Source organism: Arachis ipaensis, chromosome B09 (genome assembly GCF_000816755.2).
Source record: "Arachis ipaensis cultivar K30076 chromosome B09, Araip1.1, whole genome shotgun sequence".
NCBI classification, from domain to species: domain Eukaryota; kingdom Viridiplantae; phylum Streptophyta; class Magnoliopsida; order Fabales; family Fabaceae; genus Arachis; species Arachis ipaensis.
This window is the reverse complement of record NC_029793.2, coordinates 22,553,626-22,574,017: the sequence shown is the minus strand read 5'-3', so window position 1 is coordinate 22,574,017 and position 20,392 is coordinate 22,553,626. Positions and strand designations below refer to the sequence as shown.

The window sequence follows — 20,392 nt, the reverse complement described above, 5'->3', positions numbered from 1 at the left end:
GAGTAAAATTATGGTATCAAAATGCTGAATTGATCCATGGTAGAAATTGTTCATGTCCCCACCAATCCTTCCAGCATCAACAAACAGTTTTTTTCCATTCTAGTTCTTGATAAACTTGATTGAAACTCCTACAAATCATGGCAGCAGCTAGCACTTCATGCAATTGGTGCGAATTCACTTGAAGACTATCTCAACAAACAAAGTTTTACAAAAATTCTCAACAGAAATTGAGAGGGAATTAAACACAAAATCAGCAGTTTTCAAAGAATGGAAGACAAATGATCATTACTTGATGACATAGCTTCTCTCTTCCATGGAAACTTCCATCAGAAACAAAGTGTTACACTGTGCTTATGCTCATCAAGCATGGCAAAAGATTCAAGAAATCTTTTTTCAAAAATCCAGGATCCAAATCAAACAGTTGAAAGCAAAATTAAAGACAATAAAAAAGTTGGTTTGTCAGCTACAGAATATCTCAAGTAAATCCACTACAAGAAAAATATTGAGTACTATCGGATTTAGCGTCGTAGAGTAACGACGAATTTACCGGTGGTAAAGGCGTCAAATTCATAAGATTAAATAATTACTGGCAGATTTACGTGGTAAATTTGCTGATAATAATTGGATGGAAACAAAAATAAATTGGCGCGTCTTTTAGGATCGGATTTATCGTCAAAAAAATCCAACAGTAAACTCATTTAGGGAAACGCTGCATTTTGGTGACCCGCAGTGGTTTACCGTTGAATTTTTCTAACGGTAAATCAGACGGTAACCATGCCATAAATTTGAAACACGAACTCTCTTCTCCCTCATTCGAATTTGTCTCTCTCTCTAACCCTTTCGCCTCCCATTCTCTCTCTACCCCTCTCAGCATCTCCCTGACAACCCCTCCTAGCTATCCGGGAGCCACTCCTTGTTCGCCGTCACCGTTGCAGCTGTCGGACGCTGAAGGAAAAAAAAGTAATTTTCGCATTCTTTGCATGTAAAATAGAGCAATTTAACACGCATGCAAAGCCTACAAAATTGGAGAAGAGAATTTTCTTAGACTATATTGTTAACGGTGTCTACGAAGTTGGTATAAAAATTATAAAATTTTAGAAACCTTGATTGCGAAATTGATTTATACCGGATGACCCATGTTGGTTAACCATTGATATGGTACTTCTTTTTTAACCCAAAAACAAGTTCAACGGTTCAAAATGGCTAGTGATTGTCACTACAACAAATTGAATATATAGCTACACTTATTTTACGACACTTAAAATAAGTGTCTCTATTTAGTAATACTGTGACACTTTTGCATCAAATTTTTTAACGGTCACTAGTCACTATACTGAGTCTATATCTCTCACTCTTTCTCATTTACTTCCTATTTCTTATACTCTATTCACCACACTGCAGTTTGCGTTCGCTATTCTCCGATCGCTGTTCGCCGATCNCATTCTGCAGTCAAATTGCGACCCGATCATTCTAATTCAGAGCTCTCACAACAGAGCAACCAAAACTTTCATGGATTTCAAATCAATCATTCAGGCCGTGGATGATATATCTTTCTTCTTTCTTTTTCAATTTTTTTATTTTTATATCTATAATGCATATAATTTTCAGGGAGGAAATTTGCAAATTTAGGTTTCAGGAGGATCAAATTTTTATATAATCATGATTGAAATTTGAAAATAGGGGATACTATGACTTTGTTATGCCTTATACGGATTTGTTAGCATTGAAGTTTCATGACTTTTATATATAATTGAAGATGTCTCCTTGTATTTTATTTTTGCCTAATGTCTTATATCAATAGAGTATGAGGGTTCTAAAGAAGGTGATGTAGTTCGCTGGTATTGAGGATGTGTTTACTTCATCAAGAGAATCCACTAAGACACTTGAAAATTTCGACAAAGTTTCAAATTCTATTCAGATTAATTTTTTTTTCTTCTAGATTGTTTAATTTTATAATCTCCCATTGATGTATTTATTCTGAGTATTGAAAAAGCAAGAATAGCATTATGTTGAATCTATATATATAGCTGAAGGGGCTCAAAACAGTAGTAAGGTTATGTATTACTCTTAGCTTGGATGTAAGTTGAATGTGATGAATGAGAGTATAAATTTTCTATGGCAATTATTTGTAACATTTTCACTTGATGCTTTATTTATTTCTTGTTACTATTGTTATTATTAGTTATTAGTACTGCTACTATTGTTAATTATTAAATATTTCTATCCATTTCAGTAGTTAAATGATAAATTTAAGCACTCCCTGTCAAAGAGTGTTATCAGATGCAGAATAGATTGTTCATTTTTCGATCCTTATTGTTTCCTAAAAAATAAATATAAAGATATAACATATAATTTGACTTACTTGTATAAATCAAATCACTTTTATACTTTGAACTTAGATTAATTAAATTAAATATCACTTTTATATATACACTTCATTATGGTTATCTCATGAGGCAGATTTCAGCTAAAGAGGTATTAACAACAGATTTTTTATTGTTAAAGTACTCCTCCTATGTGATTATCTTTTAGAAGAAGAAAAAACTCACTTGCATATTTAATATGAAAAAATTTTGCAGGGTGGTCCAAGTTCTAAAACTCCTATGTGTATTTTACGGCTGTAGTTAGAAGAATCAACAAATCAGGAACTAAATTAGAGGATTCCAGTGTTCAAACTTCCCACCAAGATCTTTTGTCGTGTTGTCATCGTCCATTTGCTAGTACTTTTTTTACTTCATCCTTCTTTTTCTTTCTTTTGTTAATATTTATTGTCTTCTTTTAAGGGGAGGGGGAGGAGGAGAGAGGGGGGAGGGGAGAAGAAATAAAATTCCTGAGAAAAATGGTTGAACGATAATTTGTTCTCTTGTTTTGCTATGTCCTAAAAGGGAAAAAAATTAAGCTTAGATTATTTTCAGAAGGTACAACAGTTAGATATTTTCAACTTAAATTTAATATTTGGAATTCTTTCTTGTTTTGAGTTCATTTTTGAAATAAGTGGCACTGCCTTGTTTGATGGCGTTGTAAGTTCTTGATGCTTTCATTCATCATGATCAAATTAAATCCAATTAAAATTTTATCTGTTTAGTCTTCTTTTCCTTTTGGGCTTAGTGCAACCGTAATAAATAAATAAAAAAATCCAACTAAAATTTTCATATGCAATGTATTAATTTTTCTTATCTTGTGTTGACAAATGAATAATATATTTGAGGGACATTGCTATTATAGTTACAATTGGATATCATAGAGGGCCCTTTTTATGTTAAAATGTATCTCATCTCAGGTGAAGAGCTTTCCAAAAAACAGGCTATTCAAGAATCGACAATTAAGAAATTAAGGGCTCAGGTATGCAGCCTACTAATCAATATTTTATTTATTTATTTTAAAAAAAATAGATTAAAGAATTTGAAGAAGAGAAGAAAGGTTTGGCTACTAAACTTCAGGTAATTGAACGATGAAATATTTTTTTGAAATTTTTATTACCTTTGTAATGAATCTGGATAAGTCTAAATATCTTTAATAAGTAAGCAATTCTAGAAATTTAAATTTTATGTATTATATCTATAGTATAGAACTGATGCCTTGAACTTTACTATTTGAGCTTAGTTCTTCTGGTTGTTTGTCCCCTTGCCAAATATTTTCTCTATGATATAATTAATCTAAATGAAGTCTTGTCTTATTCCGTGTAGTTTTTGAACAGCCATAACTTTTATAAAAGATATTTATTATTTATCGGGTGCTACCAGTTCTTTAACCTTTTTTAGCAAAAATTGTGACAATGCTAATGTCTACCAGTTCTTTAATTGCTGTTAATTTAGACAGAAGAGAATAAAGTAGAAAGTATCAAGAAGGACAAGATGGCTACTGAAAACTTGTTATAAGAAACAATGGAGAAACATCAAGTAGAGCTATTTTTATGGATTATGACTGTAAAATTTATAGAATTCAACTTTTGAAATACATTGTTGCTATTTTTGTAAAACTTGTGGAATTGAGTTTAAATTTATTGAAATATAATTTCATTTATTATTTTGTTGGTAGACACATAAATTATTATTTATATTATTTATAATAGAAATAATTTTTGTAATAATTAATATAAGAAAGTTTTGATGTTGGAGAAATTATAACTGTTTAAAATAGTCACTAAATACATGAAAAAATTGTCACAAGAATTAGTAATTTAGTGATGGTTTCAAATTGAAAAATCGTCACTAAAAATATTGTGATGGTTTAAACAGTCACTAAATATACTTAAAAGCTGTGATAGGAACTAGTAACTTAGTGATGGTTTTAAATCGTTGTTAAAAATTTCATGACGGTTTAAAAAGTTACAAAATATAAGAAAAAATCGTCATAGAATTTAGTAATTTAACAACAATTTAAAAACGCCGCGAAATACAGCATAAAAACACATTGACAAGTGTTGCAAATTAGTGGCGGTTTTATACTTTAAAAATCGTCACAAATAATTTAGCGACACTCCTTATCAACGGTGGTCCAAAACCGTCGCTATGTCAGCTGACGACGCTCAAATTCATGACACTTTTTTAACCGTCGTGAAATCTTTTAGTGACGGTTAAAACCTTCGCCAAACATTAAAAAAAGCTATCGCAAAAATACTGTTTTGTTGTAGTATGTATAGTTGTTATTATTTATGCAAAAGCAACTATATTACATGTAAAGATGATGGTGAAAACATTGATTTTGTTATTATGTTTACTTGGCAGTTGCATTTGTTGTTCGAACTTAAAAAAAATTTATTCTGGTCAACATAAGAATGTTCGGAATTAAGTAAATTAAAAAAGTAAGGTATCGATATATTTCTTTAGACACCCTATAAAATATTCGATATATTAGATATTTTTACAAAAGGTCGATGATTATGTGTGTGTTATGTTTGATTTCCATAAAAAGCTTATAACTAAACAAGTAATTGAATTTTGCATTGAGTTGGTAGACATCGATGGTAGTTCTTTGTCCTCATGTTCAATTCCAACCAGTTCTGAGGCATGACCTAATAAGGGGGAGAACCCAAACTAGTGGAGTAAATACCCATAATGGTCCTTGAGATTCGCGTCGTTACTCAATATGGTCCCTGAGATCCCAATTGCACCATTGTAATCCTCCAGATACGGCTCCGGACACCATAATAGTCCCTGGACAGTTTTCCGGTGATGAGTCATCATCAAGACGTTGACGTGGCCTCATTTTGCCAGGCTGGATGGTGTCAACGGCTAGTTGAGCTGGCATAGTTTCAATTTATACCCAATGTGGTCCCTCCCTCTATATTTAACCCTAAATCTCCAAATGTTCAGCAAGTTAATTGCTTCTTCTTCTTCATCGTTGTTTTCTCATTCTTGTTGCTATTGTTCTTGGAGCTGGAAGTGAATATCCATGATGGGTAGTGGAAGTACTAGAGCTGGAAGCTCTATTAGTTCACCGTGCAGTGGCCATCGGATGAGAACGCAAAGCAGGAGCAGAAGATCTGGGGTGCCAGAATGGTGTGGTTGCGGCTGCCGGCCAGTTCTCAGGTGGTATGGGACAGATTCAAACCCAAATAAACCATTTTTTTGTTGTCCCAATTATAATGTGAGTTATCAATATTACTTGTGTTGTTATGATTGCTCCTACCTACCTGACTGTTCTTCTCTTGTTCTTCTTCCCTGAAGCTTGAGCATGTTATATGTTTGCTTGATTACAGAGTGAAAAGAGATGGTATGGGCTTTTTGTTTGGGCAGATACTGGGCAGGATGAACCAGTTGAGAAACCAGAATCTTATGGAGATAATCATGAAGTAAAGATGAACTTTGATTGGAGACTTGGGAGATTAGAAGATGTCCGGAATCAAAAATTGGTTAACCAATTGTTGGTATTAGTTGTGTCTATATTGATTGTGTTAATTGTTATCCTATATTGTAAAGCCTGAGTTAAAAGAGTTGGTGGTGTATACCCTGTATTCATTGAATGAACAATATGTATAAAAATGATAACATGATTATTGTATTAGAAACTGTTGAATGGTGTTTTTTATGGAATGTAAACTTGGATAACTCAATTAATTAAAACAGTAATATGCTAAAGAAGGCAGCATAAGTGATTCAAAATCAGCCAGCACTGTATTAAGATAATGGATCAAACTTAAAAGATAAGTGTATTAAGATAATGGTTCAACTTAACACAGTTAGTCACATAACACAAAGAGCAGCCAACTAACATGAGCATGCTAAACAAAGTTGCCTCAAAAGGGAGGACTTTACAGCAAAACATAAAGGATTGTTTTTTTCTTGTGTAGTCTTTGTCTAGCAAAAAGTATTAAATTCAACATAGAAAGCCCTATACATATTAAGCTAAACTCTTCAATTCTTCTTTCTTGGAGCCTTAAATCCTGGAGTTAGGATGAACTTCATGTAATTGACAAGTCTTGTTGCAGTTCCTAAACTAGCACCCTGCATGGAATTCACTAGGATAGAAGTTGCTAGTGGAGAGGTTCTTCTCCTTGGTGATAATTTTGAAGGCCTTTTTATTCAATGATCCTAGATAGAAAAAATTTACGTCACACATAAATGATGATTCACTTGAATCATAAAAAAATTAAGAAATGTAAATAGGTAGTTACCTTTTAAGAATCTTCTACATCAGAAATAGTTGGCTGAGATATATCTATCTCTATAGGTTGTGCATCAGAAGTGGCTGGTGCAATCTCAGTAGATTACATAAGAGGATTGTCTTCTCCATCACGTTGGTCACCATCATCTTGAGGATGCTGAAGTTGATGCTCAGATGCAGGCGTACCTCTTTCATTTTTCTTCTTCTTATCAGCCTCAGCAGCAGCAGCATCATCACAACCTCTCTTCTTCTTACAACCTCTCTTTGTATATCTTTTATCACCACAGAAATTGCAAGTAAAGGGGCTCAACTGCCTCTTTAGATGAACATTATCTCTATTGTTACTCTGAGGTTTGGGATTAGCTTTAGACTTTTTACATCCTCTACCACCCTTCTCATCAGCATCCATCCGTCTTTTCATCTGTAGTTTTCCAGGTTTCCTCTTTATTTTTGGTGCATGTGGCCTGTTACATTCTTCTGCATGCTCCCATAATGGTTGTCCAGGAATTGGATTAATATGATGATTATATGTTTTCCTGTATGACTCCATTGTTAGCAAGCGATGACAAAAGTCTTTTGGTGGCTTGTTAACCCGAGACAGTGCAGCACATGCATGCACACAAGGAATACCTGTATACAAACAACAGCCACAACAACCATGGGTTTTAGTCATATACCATTAATCAGATTATTACTATAGCACAAAAGCAATTATTATAGCAATGCAAATAACCTGTAAGCATCCAAAATTGGCAAGTACATAGTCTTTTTCCTAAGTCCACCACATGATTAGTTGGGTGTCCATGCACCTCAAACTTTTCGTATCTGTTGTCCCCTGTCCAAATAGGCTTCCAATTCTTAGATTCTTTTCTAACTTTCTCCAGTCGACTCTTTATAACCGGTGTAAGCACTCCAGTGTGATTGTTTAGTTTCACCTTGTTCTTGGCTATGGTCGGCATTACGAACATTCGAACCTCCTCCAACAATGTTATAATGGGCTTGGCTCTTGCATCCTTGATCTTTGCATTGAACACCTCGCATGCATTGTTAAAATGCTATCCAACTTCGGCTTATGGCTGAATGCGCTTCTAGTCCATGCATCTCTTTGCCATTTATCTAAATATGCCCATGCATCTTCATTCAGTCTTTTTATCTTGTCCATTCCATCCCTGAACTCTTGATGAGTCGTTGCTCATGCACATTCCCACAAAAGTCACCTTAGTTGTAAATCCTTCCAACTTTTGTTAAAATTTCTCCACAAATGCCAGACGCAAAAACGATGGTGCACGTTGGGCATCACCTCTTGCATTGCTGATATTAGTCCCTGCCAGTCATGGTCATTTAATAACACATAATGTATTAGTCCTTGCCAATCATGGTCGATCACCATAATAGTCCCTAACATAAACTCATCCTCCCCATAATAGTCCTTCACATTTAACACGAGTACACATAATAGTCCCTGACGTTTAAGTCGATAGCCCATAGTAACTATGTACAATGGTAAAATAACACAGATAGTAACTATCACATGTTAACAACAACAATAGGCGCACTAACCATGCCAATCAACATTTCAGTCAAATAACTTGCAAACTGATGAAACCTATGTGCACTAATATAGCATACATACTATCAAGTTATAAGTTCAACAATTCAATCAAATAACTTCCAAACTAAATGAAACCTTTATGCACTAATATAGCATACATACTAACAAAGGATAAAATCAACATTTCAGCCAAATAAATTGTATTAATTCATTCACAACATAATTGTCATAACAATAACAGTTAACTAATAATAGGATTAATATTTATCGAATATGCATGGTTAACTTTTGCATATCGGATATAAAGCACTAGCCATTTTCTTTGTAATGTCCCAAGTTTAGATGCAGTAATTCAAGAAACCACTTCTAGTTCTCCCTATTCTCTATCTCCAAAATTGCTCGTGCAATGACGTAGATATGATGATTCACATCCTGTCCAACTACTGACAGAATTTGTCCACCAAATTGAGTCTTCAGGAATGCTCCATCTAATCCAATTAAAGGACGACAGCCAGCTTTGAACCTAATTTTTACAACCACTTAAGCACACATACATTCTCTCAAAAATAACTTCTCCATTTGGTTGAGGTTTGGTACATATTTGCACTGTTGAACCGAGATTGGTTTTCAGCAAAGTCAAACCATAGTCCCTCACCATCTTATATTGTTCCTTTTCATCACCATACACTACACTTCTAGCATCCATCAAAGCCCTTGAGATTGAATTTTTGTTTGGTGTCAAATCAAAACGTGTTCTGAAATAGGTTGTAGCTTCGCAGTGTCTGAAGTTGGGATATTTTCTGACCTTCTTCACAAGCTTGCTGCAGACCCAATTCCTATTAGCAGCCCTATTTCTGTCTTTCCTAGGACATGTGTGGTCGTCATTAAAGGTTTTGATCTACCAACAAGTGTCCTCATGGTCCCTTGATGCATAAACCACTCAAGGGCACTCCTTAACCTTACAAACTGCCTTGCACCTTATATTATCGTTCTTCGCCAGGCGTATGCGCCTACCCTCTTGAATTGTATACTCCCTAACAGCTTCTCTAAAGTCCCACTTTGTGCCAAATTTCATACCCACCTCAAGATGCAATTCACCAAATCTTGCACCCTCCCTAAACACTAGACATGCGTCATCAGAATCGTTGTCTTCTTCTAGTTCATCTTCCAATTTTGGAGGAGTCTTCATCTCCTCTGAGTGCCATGAATTGGCACCATCCGAGTCAGCTCCAGGATCTAAACCATATTCTACACCTTCAGCAAAACTACCAATAAAACCAAGATCCACTTCTTCATCACTAACCTCTTGCACAAATGCATCATCCTCAACCAGAATCTTTTCCTTTCCTTTAGCTAGAGGACCAACATTTCTCAATATCTTCTCATTCTGGTTCTTGTTCACCCTACTCCTACTCTCACTGTTGACATTCTTCACCCCAGTATCTGAATTAGAAGAGTTGTCTTCATCAAGATTTGGCTTAAAAAGGCTATCTTCTGCGTTCTCATAAGAGTCAGAAGACACCTCGAAAGGAATCTAATTATTAAAAACTTTTCTTTGGAATCTTCTGGTAGCAGACCTTGTACAAGGTCTCCTATATATACTATTTTTGTTGGGCTGCTTGGACTTGTTGGTTTTATCTGTTTTGGTGTTTTGGGTGGTCTTGATGGGCTTTGTGGGCTGGATGCTACCAGTGGGTTTGTTTGGCTTGACTCCACTGACTTTGTTAAGGAGTTTTTTGGTCTGATTTTGATTTTTTGAAACTGTTGATGATGGTTGTGTACCTTTGGTGTTTGAGGCAACTTTGGTGTTTGGGGGTAATGGTTGTGTTAATCTTGGAAAATTCTTTTTCTGTTGTGTATTTTCCTCCAAAATCTTTGGCAGTGATGCTCCATGCTCGAAATATACATCAATAACTCCGTTATTGATCTTAGCACACTTCACCATCTCTCTAATCTCCTTGTCATTATTCAAGCTTCTTAGTCCATTCTCCAAACCTTTCCCAGAAACTTGCCACCAGTATTGCTTTATCTCATCATAACCAAGCTTTTTATGGTAGTTTCTCAGATAGAAGACATCTAACGTATCCACATCTAGATCACCTAAAAAAGCCTTATTATCCGGATAATATACCATTGTTCCTTCTTGATCTTCTTTGAAATCACCCCCGTGATGAAACATAATATCCAACATCTCTTCCATCTGAAAAAAAAAATTCAAAACCCATTACTTGACAATCACTATAAACACAAATAGATTTTTCTGTCCTGTTTACAGTAACTATTCAATAAAAAAAATAAAAAGAATAATACATGTACACAAACAGGTTTTATTGTCTTATTTACACACTACAAAAAAACTGGTTTAAAACGGCATTTTTATTAGGGCGGTTCTTTTTAACTGCCATAATTCTCTTTATTTTCGGCGGTACATGTTATTGTCGTAACTTCCTTTTTGAATATGATAGTTTTTGTGATTTCGGCGGTTTGAAACCGCCTAAATATTCTTTTATTAATTAAAGAATTACCTCATTTGTGCAAACCTAGCTTAGCAAAGTAGAGTGCGCGAGAGTGAGTTTTCTCCTCCGGCGATGCCTCTTCAGAGTTCATAACTTCCATAGATGCGATCTGCGTTCTCACTTCTAGGTTTGTATACAAAATTCTCATTTCTCTTCTTTTTCTCTGGAATGCGTTAATTACCTCTTCTCTCTCTCCCTCTCTCTCTCTCTCTGAGTAATGCGTCTTCTTCTCCAAGATTTTTAGATCTGTTGCGGCATGGAAGCCCGACGCAGAGGTTTTAGATCGAATGCTCCAGATGAAAGAGTGATTAGTGTTGCTGCGTATGAGAAAGTGTGAGTGATGTGAATGATGAACCCTAATCTCTTGTCACCCTTCATCTTCCGCAGCTATCGTTCATCTCGTCGTTGTTTCTCATCCCCTCACGCCACCAAATTAGTTCTTCCAACATTTTTGACGGCCTCTTTGATTGGGAATTCATCGAGAAATGGTTCTACACTTTGATTTCTCTGCTTCTTTTCTTCCTTCTTAATACCTTTCATTGATTGTATTTATGCAAATTTCGATTTTTAATTTTGCAGTTTATCTCCTTTTGTTTTTCAGTAAATCGTTGATTAAACAATCAAGGAATCAGATCAATGTGATAAGGAGAAAGAGAAATTCAGCAAAGAAGTTTCTTAAGCAAGACACCATTGATCTGCTTGCGAATCATTTCCAGGTTTCTTACAATAGAGTAATTGATTTATTTTTTCTGCTTTTGTTTCATGAAATTTAGAAAACCTGTATGCATAAACTAGCGGTTTTATTCTTTAATTGTAATTACTTTCGCATACAATTAGTAAACCACATTGTTTGACATATGAATTATTATAGTTGTTATTATACCGAGCTAGGACCAAATACAAAGTCTGAGTCTATTTTAATATTTTTAATCAATTTTTAGTATTGAAACTGTTCAAGCAAATTTGGCATGTTATCACATAAGGCTGTGCACCTGATTCAAGGCATAAACGAGCAAAAGGCAAAGTTTCTGATTCACAATGCTTAATTGCTCAGATAATTGTTGTTGCTGGATTAATTTCTATATTTTGAAATATGAACTGGTTTCTAGTCTTCCACATAGTCCAGCTAAGAAAACCTATGTTACTGATTAAGAACTAAGAACACTATTCCATTTAATTGTAGCGAAAGAGAGAAAATCCTAATGAACCAGGTTCACCATCCCTTATTCAGAGCTGGACAAGTCTCTGCTGTGTGAATCTTTGATTTCTCTTGTGAAATTTGAACCTTACTTTTTTTTTCTAATTACACAATATCAATTAGTTTACCAAAGGAATGGTTCTTATAATTATGCCAGGGTGATCCATGGGAGTGGTATGAGTGGACCAATTGCTTCTGAAATTTCATTTCTGAAAAACCTTACTGACTTGTAAGCATGTTATTTTGAATTGTAGCCACCAATGCTTGAAAATTCAAAAGTACTTAGGTGTTGTGTTTCAACATGCTTAAAACATGCTTTGCAGGAGAATCAGCGACTTGAAAGGACCAGATTCTTATTTTCCACCACTTAGTAACTTGACAAACTTGCAAACACTGTGAGTTTAATGCTTACATCTTTTTTAGTTTTTCTTTTTATTTTTTATTTTATGAGTTAATAATGCCTAACTAAGAAATTCTCTTAGCAATGGGAGAAAGCTAATAGCAATGCCATTTTGATCCTCAATTGTTGAATTGTTTCCAGAGTATTGAGAAGTTGCAATCTTATAGGATCGATTCCAGAATATTTTGGAAATGTAACTACTTTAAACTCATTGTAAGTGATGCTTTATTCTTTTCAAATTTTTTTTGTTGGCAATATGCTTCTAACTTGGAAGTTTCATGCACTGAATGTATTTTTTTGACAAATTTTTGCTGTTTAACTTTGATAAAAAAAAATATAATAACGTTTAGAAGAATGACATGAGGTTTGGGGACAAGTGATCTTCACAAAAGCAAAAACAGATAAATTAAAAGCATATTTTTTAATTAATTTTGCCTTTTTTAATTAAAAGCAAAAACAGATAATATGTATGAAGGCTATGCTATAGACTGGAGTCTTCTTGTTCCCGGAGTCGGAAGGCTTGTATCTGGTAATATTTGGTTATTTCTTTTTCTCTATATTTAGCTACATTTTATAAACATGGAATATTGACAATACTCCATTTGTTGGGCATACTGCTACTGTTGAAGATCTGCAAGTTATATTGGGGGTTTATGAGACCTCTTAACTATCAAATAGCATATAGTTTATAGATGATGATTGAGCATATATGTGAATGCTTTTTTGGATCTATATAGTCTTTTTGTAATTATATACTACTTTGTATAATTTTTTCAAGAATTTCATCAGAGCAAAATCTTCCAAGTAAAATGAAGGTATTTAACTATTTATATTTGTAATTATATACTTCTGTAATTGGTATTTTGTGGGAAGTATGAAGGGTTATCGGATTATTTCCAAGACCCTTTATTAACTTAGCTTTCTATTTTCTGCCATTGACTTGAGTTGTCAATTCTTCATATTAAATTGGCATGTGTGATGAGTGTGAATGCTAATTCATATTAAAATCCACACACATATGACATTATATTGGGAATCTTGGGGATTTATCAAGCTTCAAGTAACCTTTGCTCCAAGCTATTCTTCTTCCTTCACACAAATCCATCTCTTTTAAGACAGAATTCAATTCAAGAATGGCAGTTACACATGCTGATCTCGAACCAAACACAGGGAAGACATGTTTGATGAGCAGCAAAACTGGTGTATTCCTCGTACTTGTCACAATCCTATTGGGACTCTCCTCCTTCACTCTCTGCCTCATAACAAAAGCCACACGTTCTCAGGTACATAATAATCATATATATTAATTACTTAAATCTCTTAATTAATATATAATTAATGATATGGCAGGTGACATGGATGAACACAAGAAAAACAGAATGTGTATACAGAATTTAGTAAACCAAAGCTAGGACTATTCAGTTTACAATTTAGTAATAGTTCCTTTTGTTTAATAAATTGAATGCAGAATTTAGTAAACCAAAGCTAGGACTATTCAGTTTACAATTTGAATGCAGAATCTCAAGGATAGCTTTGATTTTAGATGAAGTGTACTCACTCTGCTGCAGCAGAAAACATCTCTTCTTCCTTTTGATTTTTCTTTTCTGCACTTATACTTTTATGTGGTCAGATTATAAAATTTTCCTTTTCTGAACTTGTACTTTTATGTGGTAGGATCATGGGATTGGATTTATCACTCATTCATGGTGGACTTTAGTACCTTGCGGCCAGTTCTACTACTACTACTTTCTGCACTGTCAAAAAATATTAAAGAATAAAATTGTAAGTTTTATTTATTTTTATATTTAATTATTTATGTATTTTTTTCAAATGAATTATTATGTCTGAAACATTTTTGCATTTGTAACCTGGACAAGTTTTCAAGCAAGTGCACAGTAGGTAGTCTTTGGTTTTTACTTATTATAATAAGATGTTAGAGTGAGAGAGAAACGGTTTAAGTGTTGAATTGTGAATAAAATAATTTTATTTTTTTAATCCCTTTCCAATAAGAATAACTCAGGAGACACAAGTAGTTATTACTAGTTTAGTTATAAGAGTTAATAAGAATAAATGATTGATAGCGGACAAATTTAATTTTGTTGTATTTGTAAGAATAACTGAGGAAGAAGTAAGAGCTGTTGCAGCTTGTGCAGGGAAGGAAGTATTGATTAGAACTCGTTTTCTAGAGATGAATGCTCCTAGGGACAGTTCATCTGTCAACAAGTGAGTTTGTGTTAGTTAATCTCTATTTAATATGCATGTTTATGATGATTTGTTTTGTTGTAAAAATGCTTGGGAGATTGTAACTTTAGCAAATGTTGCTCAAGATATTTTTGCTTATTTTATTCAATTTTCAAGTGCCCTGATCTTATTTATAATGTTTTTCTTTTAGAATTTTATTAAATTGGCCTTGTTATGTGTAACAATGCTCTGGGTGCTTGATTGTCACCATTATTGGCTTCTTTTCATGTATTACAACCTTGCTCATGCCAATTTCCTTTTCTGTTACATTTTTGCAGGAGGTTTGTGCTATGAAGTTTAATGTCCTTGTGACTACTTATGAGTTTATCATGTATGATCGATCAAAGCTTTCAAAAGTCGATTGGAAATATATCATAATTGATGAAGCACAGAGAATGAAGGATATGGATTCAGTCCTGGCCCGTGATCTTGATAGGAAAACTCCCAATGTAATAGAACTAACAATATTTCTTAGTTTGATACTTTGTATAGGAGTTATTATTTTTTATTTGTAATACTAAAATATCATATATTATGTTTAATACTGAGTTATATAATATTTTGTCTATGGATTATGATTTTGTTATTGTAAAATTTTAATAAAAAAATTATTTATTTAGCAAGATAAAAATAATAGTAAAAACTGTATTTTTAAAAGATAAAAAAATATCATTTTTATCCGGTAAAAATGGCAGTTAAAAAATGCCATTTTAAACGAAAAGGATGCCATTAAACCCTGGTAAAAACGGCGGTTATAAACGCCATTTTTAACAAGAAGGATGCCATTAAACCCAGGTAAAAACGGCGGTTACAAACCGCCATTTTAAACAACAAAATCGCCGTTTTATTTGGTTAAAATGGCGGTTAAAAACCGCCATTTTAACCGCCAAAAAACCGCCGTAATAACCAGAATGGCACCCAGAATTTCGGCGTTTCTTGGAGGCGCCATTTTCGGCAATAATGGCGGTTGTAACCGCCGTAATTACCTTAAAAAACCGCCATTTTAACCCCTTTTTTTTGTAGTGACATAATTATTTGCAGGATATAGTCACTTTATTTAGTACAAGACAAATACAATATTGACTCCTAGACACAGAATTTTTAATTGAACATATATGTTTCAAGTTCCATAACATCACATCTTCTACATACTTAATAAAGAGTATACTTTTGTGATAACATGTTGCTGTTTATTTCCAATCTTCTAATAAAATTAAAATTGCTTAAGTAAAATAAATCTTTTAAATATTCTCATCATTATACATAAGAACTGAATTAGACAAATTATTTATTATACAGGACAACTGCAGTAGAAGTATTTAGAGTATTGTCTACATTACAAGTCATTGCAGTATTCACTCATATAACAAACATCAATAGATAAGAGTTTTATCAAACAGAATACTCATGACCATGAAACAGAGCATTATTTTCAATCAGAGCATGACCATAATCAAACAGAGCATCTCATGAAACCCCAACCTAATCAAACCATAGAACCATAGTAATAGAAAAAAAAAAACATAATTCGAACCACACTCACAACACAAGCATATACAAAAACCATCATGCATTGCAAAAAATGAATTAAAAAAAAATTTACCTTTACAAATGGCAGAACCTCTTGTTTCTGACGCAGGAGGAAACGAACGATGAAGTGAAACTTGATTTTGATGTCTTCTGAGTGCAAGAATTTCAACCTCACTAATGGAACTCTAAGGAAGTAACAATAGAGCATTATTTTCAAACAGAGCATGACCATAATCAAATAGAGCATCTCATGAAATTCCAACCTAATTAAACCCTAGAACTATAGTAACAAAAAAAAACATAATTCCAACCACACTCACAACACAAGCATATATGAAAACCATCATACATTGCAAAAAAAAAGAATAAAAAAAATTACCTTTACAAATGGCAAAACCTCTTGTTTCTGATGCAGGAGGAAACGAACGATGAAGTGAAACTTAATTTTGATGTCTTCTGAGTGTAAGAATTTCAACCTCACCAATGGAACCCTAAGGTAGTGGCATTCATGAAGAGAGGAGGAACAAGAAGAAGAAAAAAAAAAGACAGAGAGTGGAAGTGGAGAAGACAAGTGAAGGGAGGGTGTATTTTTTATTATCAAGCCCGTTTAATATTTTTATTTTGGGTCAAACGATAACGTTTTTACCAAATTGGGGCGCTAACCCAAAACGCCAACGTTTTGGCTCTCCAACGTGACAACTTTGTGACACATCAGATTGTCGGTCATGACTCATTACCGAAAAACTGTCCAAGAACTATTATGGTACCCGGAGCCGCATCTGGAGAATTACAATGGTACAATTGGAATCTCAAGGACCACATTAGATAACGACCCGAATATCAGGAACTATTATGGGATTTACTCAAACTAGTGCCATGAGAGTTCATTCTTTTCTCCCAGTGGTCAAACTCAATGGTGTTGGGTTTTTTGAAGATTCTAAACCAGGCAAGGAGTGGGTCCAAACTGTTTTTGATTGACCACGAGACGGAGTTCGTCCCGGCGATGCAAATGTTTGGGATTCCTTCGTCATGGTAAATATCGCCACCACCGCTCCCACTTGCGTAGTTGCGCCCCAAGTTTCAGACTACTATTCGACATTATTGCCAATACATAAGGGAGTGTAGAGCTGACAATAGAGTCTGTACACGTTGCTAGCAATGATTACAATAGTATAATAAATCTAAAGTTAACTACCCTCTCATACGGGATCATGTCCAACTGCTGCCTCGAATGCAACATCCTCTGAGTACATACCTCATGGTCAATGGAAACGTCTCCACTTTGAAAATCTGTGGCAAATCCAAGAAAGTAGTAGTGGGATGTTTCTAGCTAAGTCACCTATCTTGGAATTGATAACCATGCATAGTGTGTGGTAGGCCGAAGCAAGTAAAGTTGATCCCCACGAGCCAGTAGCCCTTGCACCTCTCTAGATTCATATGTTATCAATTAACATGAGAATATTGTCGGAGCACATCAAGTGGAGCATTAGCAGGCATGTTTCTTAGGTAAATCTTCAACCACGTCATCTTAAATTCTTAATGTTGAACGACTTGACTTGCTGCTCCGAGTGACTTAGACGTCATCTGCTGTGCGTCGTGCCCATAGTATGTCTGAGAATCATAGCTACAACCACCAACCGGCTCTCCCTGTATGCGTAGGCAACGTCGTCTTGGGCGGTGATGCTACACTCACCCACCAACACCTATATAGCAATGGTTACTAAACAACATTTAACGGGGACTTTATTGGACTTTTAATATTTATATTTTTATTCATCCTAAAAGCACCAAACATATATATATATATCACAATTGTTAACTAGAAGGTATGATGGGACATTTATTCACATGATTCTTTTACCTCACTTGAGCGTCGTCCCTTTGTAAGTAAGTCCCATTGTCAAGATTAGTTGTTCTGTTGACCCATCCACGTAGCTTCTGAACATTTAGTTTTTTTTTTTTTTGATATTTTTGAATTCCTTAAATTAAAATTATAGTAGAATTAAAATTTTATGTTAGTTTTAAAAATTGTGTCATTAGAACTAACATTAGTTAAATTAATATCAATTATTTGAGATAATTATTTTTTTAACTCTTCAAGCCTTGTATGTGATTTCATATTATTTCCTAATTATAATTTTAACTACATTTGTTGTTAAAATTTTACGGCGATCACAAACTCCGTAATTATAAGTATCATAAAAGCAACCATATAATTCCAATTTCAAATGGTAAATATATTTATGTTAATAAAAACTCCTGGTAAAATTTACCCTAAATATTATGAGAAATAGAGTAGAGAAAACCACTCCTCACTTTTTTTTCTTCCCTATCCCATTGTCATTCCAAAGAATACGCTAACACAGTTGAAATGAAAAAGACATATGCAACTATATTCCTATTGAAATAGGAGACAAAATTCACGTAATTATTATTGTCTTCTTCATTCACTTTATTGTTGTATATGACCGAGAATGACACACCTATTGTATTTATTGGTGTGTACTACAAAAATCTAAGTCTACATAGATAATCTTTCACATGAAAAAAAAAAAAAGAAAGAAAAGAGAAAAGAGGTAGACTATATATTTTTTGTGGTTCCAACTAGACATCTGCTTCCAAATTCCTAACTTTAAGTCTTTAATTTGCATTTGTTATGCATATTGATGCTTCTCACCAAGAACTAGGCCCACTAAATTTGTAATTTGTTGAAAGCCAGAAGGAGAAAATATGAGTGAGAGGAAAGAATGTGATGCTTTAGTTGGCAGTTGACGCATAAACAAATGCCTATCTATATCTCATCTATCTATTTTCCAAACTAATTACTTAATTAAAAAACATATTTAATTTACCCAGAAAAATGTTAATTCATAATCACTGCTATGCTCCTTTCTTCGTCGCTCAAGGTTCCACCGCCTAACCACAACTTGTAACATCACTTGTACATTTTGATATGAGGTTCGCCATCAATGCATGTTTCCGCGGAAATTTTTCTTTCATTTTTACGGTCATTTAAAAAAAGGTCAAATTATAATTTGACCTATTGAATTTGTAAATATTTATTTTTGATATTTAGTGAAATTTTGTAATGCAAGACAAATAATTTAATTATCTTTTTTACCTTTTATTTTTGTATTTAAACATTTTTATATATTTTTTATTAGCACTTAATTGTTGCTTATTATACTTAAATATTTTCAAAGTCATGAACAAAAATAAAAAACTATAATTAAACACATTCCATCACTTTCTTCAAATAGTGTTATGGCCCATAGACCATAGTCTACGTCAAGAATCTTTTAGATTATTTGCTTCTCTCATTAACTTGTTTGCTTTTTAATTTTGGTATTGAGTTTCTAATAGTATTTTTTTAATAATGTGTAAAATTTGATGTATTTTTTATATAGAGATCACAAATTTAACTTTTGATTTGTGAAATTTAATTTTTCTATTTTTTAAAACACAAAATCGACCTTCTGTCTAACCCTCTAATTTATGAACTTTAATTTTTTTAAATTTTTAAAATACAAAATTGATCTTTTGATTTGTAGATTCCAACATTTAAAATCAGCTCTCCTCAAATTAGATAATCAGTTTTCCTCTCTTCTTCAATTCGGTACCTCTAATTTGTGTTTTAGAATTAAAAAAAAATTCTATATTAATTAAAAACACAGAAATTTTTCATAATTATATGAACAATACATTCTAAAAATCTATATAAAAAAAGGATAATGTTACGTAGACAAAAAAAAAACAGCCAGAATTTGTCTTATTTAACATTAATTAATTATCGTAACAATTAATAAATATTAAATAAAGCAAATTATAACTGTTTTTGGCTGGTTTTCTTTGGTTACCAAACATTTCCGATTAAAAAACGTGCCTAACTTGTCTCAATGTAGGTGTGGATAGTCTGTTTCATCATTTTATAGTAAAGAACTACATTCCTATAATAATTAGTATCCAAGGAATTATTTCCTGTAATAGCAAATAAAGTACTCTAATGATGTTTAAATTTTTGCGGATATAATTATTTACGCGTTTTTTTTATTAGGTTAAATTTTTAGAAAAAATAATTTTATGAAATAATATTAACAATTTTATAATCTAAAAGTTTAAAATTATGAATGTAGGTGTCTGTTTCATCATTTTATAGTAAAGAACTACATTCCTATAATAATTAGTATCCAAGGAATTATTTCCTGTAATAGCAAATAAAGTACTCTAATGATGTTTAAATTTTTGCGGATATAATTATTTACGCGTTACGCGTTTTAGGTTAAATTTTTAGAAAAAATAATTTTATGAAATAATATTAACAATTTTATAATCTAAAAGTTTAAAATTAT

At 33.2% G+C, this 20,392-nt stretch overlaps 1 protein-coding gene across 20 annotated transcripts; it reads left to right on the top strand.

Moving 5' to 3' along the window:
- LOC107619011 lies at nt 10,584–15,099 on the top strand. Of its 20 annotated transcripts, none has more exons than XR_002353790.1 (12): nt 10,676–10,801; nt 10,911–11,162; nt 11,276–11,390; nt 11,616–11,924; nt 12,030–12,101; nt 12,196–12,267; nt 12,414–12,465; nt 12,724–12,801; nt 13,392–13,555; nt 13,947–14,054; nt 14,417–14,495; nt 14,792–15,099. XR_002353790.1 is itself a non-coding variant. In XM_021111036.1 (8 exons), exons 5-8 carry the CDS (start codon nt 12,738–12,740, stop codon nt 15,026–15,028), a joined length of 573 nt encoding a protein of 190 aa, XP_020966695.1. In that variant the 5' UTR covers nt 10,676–10,801; nt 10,911–11,162; nt 11,276–11,390; nt 12,196–12,267; nt 12,414–12,737; the 3' UTR covers nt 15,029–15,099. The 20 variants fall into 20 exon arrangements, 1 of the variants encoding a protein (XP_020966695.1); XR_001615467.2 differs by having other exon boundaries at nt 12,414–12,485; nt 12,733–12,801; XR_002353789.1 differs by having other exon boundaries at nt 12,414–12,485; nt 12,733–12,801; nt 13,388–13,555.